This window comes from Emiliania huxleyi, assembly GCF_000372725.1.
Source record: "Emiliania huxleyi CCMP1516 unplaced genomic scaffold EMIHUscaffold_549, whole genome shotgun sequence".
NCBI lineage: Eukaryota > Haptophyta > Isochrysidales > Noelaerhabdaceae > Emiliania > Emiliania huxleyi.
Genome location: NW_005197883.1, coordinates 36,982 through 40,496, shown reverse-complemented (window position 1 = coordinate 40,496; position 3,515 = coordinate 36,982). Strand labels below are relative to the sequence as shown.

At 66.2% G+C, this 3,515-nt stretch overlaps 3 protein-coding genes across 3 annotated transcripts in view; 2 read left to right on the top strand and 1 right to left on the bottom strand.

Annotated features, from left to right (window-relative positions):
- The window catches only part of EMIHUDRAFT_445900 (hypothetical protein), a 2,292-nt gene extending 1,143 nt beyond the window's left edge, over positions 1–1,149 (top strand). Inside the window, exons 3-5 of the mRNA XM_005765597.1 lie at positions 177–338; positions 485–593; positions 730–1,149. Coding sequence (XP_005765654.1) covers positions 177–338; positions 485–593; positions 730–812 — 354 coding nt within the window. The 3' untranslated portion in view covers positions 813–1,149. The remainder of the gene's footprint in view (positions 1–176; positions 339–484; positions 594–729) is intronic.
- A 95-nt stretch (positions 1,150–1,244) lies between these two features.
- Positions 1,245–2,412, top strand: EMIHUDRAFT_459595 (hypothetical protein; the record flags this gene model as incomplete). The annotated part of the gene is made up of 5 exons (XM_005765596.1): positions 1,245–1,314; positions 1,414–1,753; positions 1,821–1,998; positions 2,081–2,274; positions 2,388–2,412. The coding sequence occupies 5 exons, from the start codon at positions 1,245–1,247 to the stop codon at positions 2,410–2,412; spliced, it is 807 nt and encodes a 268-aa protein (XP_005765653.1).
- Positions 2,413–2,759: 347 nt separating this feature from the next.
- Positions 2,760–3,515, bottom strand: part of EMIHUDRAFT_247104 (hypothetical protein) — a gene marked incomplete at both ends in the record, with an annotated part of 2,183 nt that continues 1,427 nt past the window's right edge. Inside the window, 2 exons of the mRNA XM_005765595.1 lie at positions 2,760–3,098; positions 3,208–3,270. Of these exons, the coding sequence (XP_005765652.1) occupies positions 2,760–3,098; positions 3,208–3,270 (402 nt within the window). The remainder of the gene's footprint in view (positions 3,099–3,207; positions 3,271–3,515) is intronic.

The following is a 3,515-nucleotide window of genomic DNA, read 5'->3' as shown; positions in this document are numbered from 1 at the left end:
AAGGGGGTTCCGGGCCGACCCCGGGGGGATTCCCAGATTCTTGGGCTTTTCAAAAACGGCCCGGCAGGGTGTGTGCAAAAGTGCTCGGCCACACCAAAACCGACATAAGCCCCGCGGCGCGGGGAACGCGCTCGTGGGGGGGGGGGGGGGACTAGCCCCGGATCCCGCAGCGGGGGGGGATTGAATTACCGCCGCACAGGCCGAGCGAACGGCGCTCGGCTGTGTCTCGCCCTCTCCCGCCCTCTCTCGATCTCTCTCACCGAGCCTCCCGCCTCCTCTCCCGCCCTCCGCAGCTCGCCTCGTGCATCCTCGACATCATCGCCATCTTTGTGGAGGAGGTGCGCGGGCTCCCTTCCCTCGCAGCCAACGAGGGCCCGATGACGGAAGCTGTAGTCCCGCAAGCAAGATGCAGTCCCGCCACACATAGGAGGCGACGCTCGTGAGGAGCAACACCCCCCCTCCCCCCTCCCTTTTTTGCTCGCAGGCACGCGAGGCGGCGAACATCGTCGACCTCATTGCTGACCTCGTCACCCTCTCTGTCGCCGGCTGCATGGGCGCCCAGATCAACCACGAGATCAAAACGGACGCAAACGGCGCCGAGCAGCACCCCCCCTCCCCCCCCCCCCCCTTCCCCCTCCCCCTTCACCCCCAACCCCCTCACTCCCCCCCGGTCCCGGTGCGGCGGAGGCGTGTAGGGCGCCTCTCACACACACGTGCTGCTGTGAGCAGGTATCAAGGAGCACCCCGTGGTGATTGGCATCCCCGTCGCGCAGGGCGGCCCGACCCCCGCGGCCGAGGAGATGGCGCGCTGAGCAAACTCGAGGCAAGGCGGCTGCGTCCATCTTCTCAAGGGCCATCCCAGCCTCGTGCCGCATGACTCAGGATCAGGTTCGAGATACACAGTACTAGTAGGACACTAGCGCGCAGCGGACGCGCCGGGGCCGTGGCCGCCGTATGTTGCATGTGTCTTGTGTGGAGTACCAGCCCGGCGCCAAGGGAGTCGGCTGTGGAGGGCCGGTTTGCGTTCTCTGGACAAGTTCAAGGGACGAACCAGATACCAGTTCCACCCGCGAGACGTCACTCCCTTCAGGTATATAGCAAATTTTGCCTTGTGCTTGGTTCGCGTGAGGGTCAAACTTTCTATAAACGACAAAAAGAAAAATCCTTGCCGCGCCAACCCCCCCGCCCGTCCAGCCTGTCCAGCCCCCCCGGGGGGCCAGCGTTGGGCCAACATCTATCTGACCATGTTCACGACAGTGCGCCTCAAAACGTTGGCTAGCCGCTGTCCTGCGCGTGCGGTGATTGCCCAACGAGGTGTGTATCCCTCGCAAGCGGGTCAGCGAGCGTCCGTCTCGCGAGCGGGTCAGCGAGCGGGTCAGGCTCGCCCGCTGTGCTCTCCTGCCACATCCAAAGGCAAGTCAACGCTGCTAGAATGGTGTGAGAGCAACCCGATAAAGTTCGGGGTCGGTGTCGCTACCGTCAAGACTCAGGCCGCCGACCTCCTCACCCAGAAAAGCCTCGAGGGCAAGTCGTGGGCCGAGATCGACTGGCGACGAAACGGACTCTTCACCGTCTTTGGCTTTGCGTACCAGGGCTGCTTTCAGTATTACCTGTACGTGACCCTCTTCTCGCGGTGGTTCGCGGGCGCGGCGCGCTTTGTCAACCAGCCGCTGAGCGTCAAGCTCACCGATTACGCCGGCCAGCGTGACGTGCTCAAGCAGATTGCGTTTGATGTGCTGATTCATCCGATCTGGTGCACTTCCGAGCCCGCCTTCCCTCGGGCTGCACACCTGGGATGATCCACAGCGCACACGGCGCAGGTTCTTTCCGATGTACTACACGCTCAAGGAGGCTCTGTGCGGCCACCCCAGCCTCTTTGATGGCGAGTCGCCCGCTGCAATCGGCAAGGTTGCGCTCTCGAAGTACGCCGCCAACAACTTTGACACCCGCAGCGAGGACGGCCTCCTCACCGACTGGATCGCCTTCTGGAAGATCTGGGTGCGGGGCCCTGTGGGATGGGGGGCGTCGCCGCTGCCCTCCCTCACCCAGCCGGCTTCAGCCTTCACGCCTTGGCCAATAGGTGCTGGGCGATGTGGTGGTGTACGGCTTATGCCCGATGTGGGCACGGCTGCCAGCGAACCACGTCTTCTCCTTCGTGTACATCTGCGTGCTCTCCTTCATGCGCGGGTCGTCTGCCGAGAAGGACTTGCCCTGCGTAATCGTCGAGCACGAGAGCGACGGTCCCAGCGAGCAGAACCAAATCCGAAAGGATACGTGAGGTGGGTAGACGTTGCGGAGTATTTTGTACCACATTTTTAATGGGCCAGTGTGCTCCCCGCTGTCCCTCAGCGCTCAGGCACCTCGTTGCGCCACACACCTCGCTGCAGGGCGCTACACACGACACACGTGTGAGGTGGGTGTGTGGCGCGTGTGGGTGTGCGCCCCCGAGAGGCGAGAGTCCAGTCCGCCGAGCCGGGTGGAGGTCGCCTTCCGCCGCGCGCCCCGGCGCGCCCGCTGGCCGCGGGGCCCTTTTGTGGTCTCGCCCGCGTCACCCTCGACACGGGGTGATCAAGGTTCAAATACAAGCGATTTTTTTTACACACTGTAAACGGGCGGGGGGCCCACTGCGACGTGAATTACAACCACCGCGCGGGAGAAGTCGAGCCACAAGGCGGGTTCCACGTCACAGCTCTCAGCTCACGCCCTAGTACGTAGTAGTAGTACGCCTACCGGTGCCGGTGCCGCGAGCACCTGCGTTCTCACAAATCGTCAATGTCGCCGAAGAGGTCCGCCTCGAGCGCCTTCGTCCGCGCGTCCGCGTCGCCGGACCGGGCCGTTGCCATCCCCGGACCACCGCTCGCCACCGCCCCTTGAATGGTGGGCGCGGGCGTGGCGGCCGGTTCGGCGGGAGTGGTGCTCGCAACCGGCGGCGCAGAGGAGCCCGCTGGCGGCGCGCCGACGCCAAGAGAGACCATCGAACCACCGTGCGGCGTGAAGTAGCTCGGCGCCGCCGCGGCACAGCGCTGCACGGCCATCACCCAACGCGCAAGGTTCCACGGCGCCGTGGCGGTGTGGCGTGCCTTGGCAGAAAGAGCGACCTGCGCACAGGAAACGATCTGGAAAGAGCGAGAGGGCGGGAAGGGGGGGGGGGGGGGAGCCCGCCTGCGAGAGCGACAGCGGTGCGCTGGCGTTGCGGAGCACGGCGACCATCAGCCGCGTCACCTCCACATCGTTCGGCCCGGCCGATTGCGGCACGGCGCTGGCCACGACCTGCTGCTCAGAGGCAGACGGGGCCGTGGCCGCCGCCCTCGAGGGGACAGCGGCGCTGGACGAGGATGGCGCTCCGGCGGCGCCCCCCTTGCTTCGCTTGGGAGGGGGTGCCGCTCCGCTGCTGCCGCTCGATTGCCGCACGAGCCGCGGGGAGGAGGAGGCGGCGGCGGCGGAGGTGCGGGCGGCCGCGGCGTCGAGCGAGGCCCGCGCGGCGGCAGCGGCTTGCGCGCCGATGGCCGCCGGCT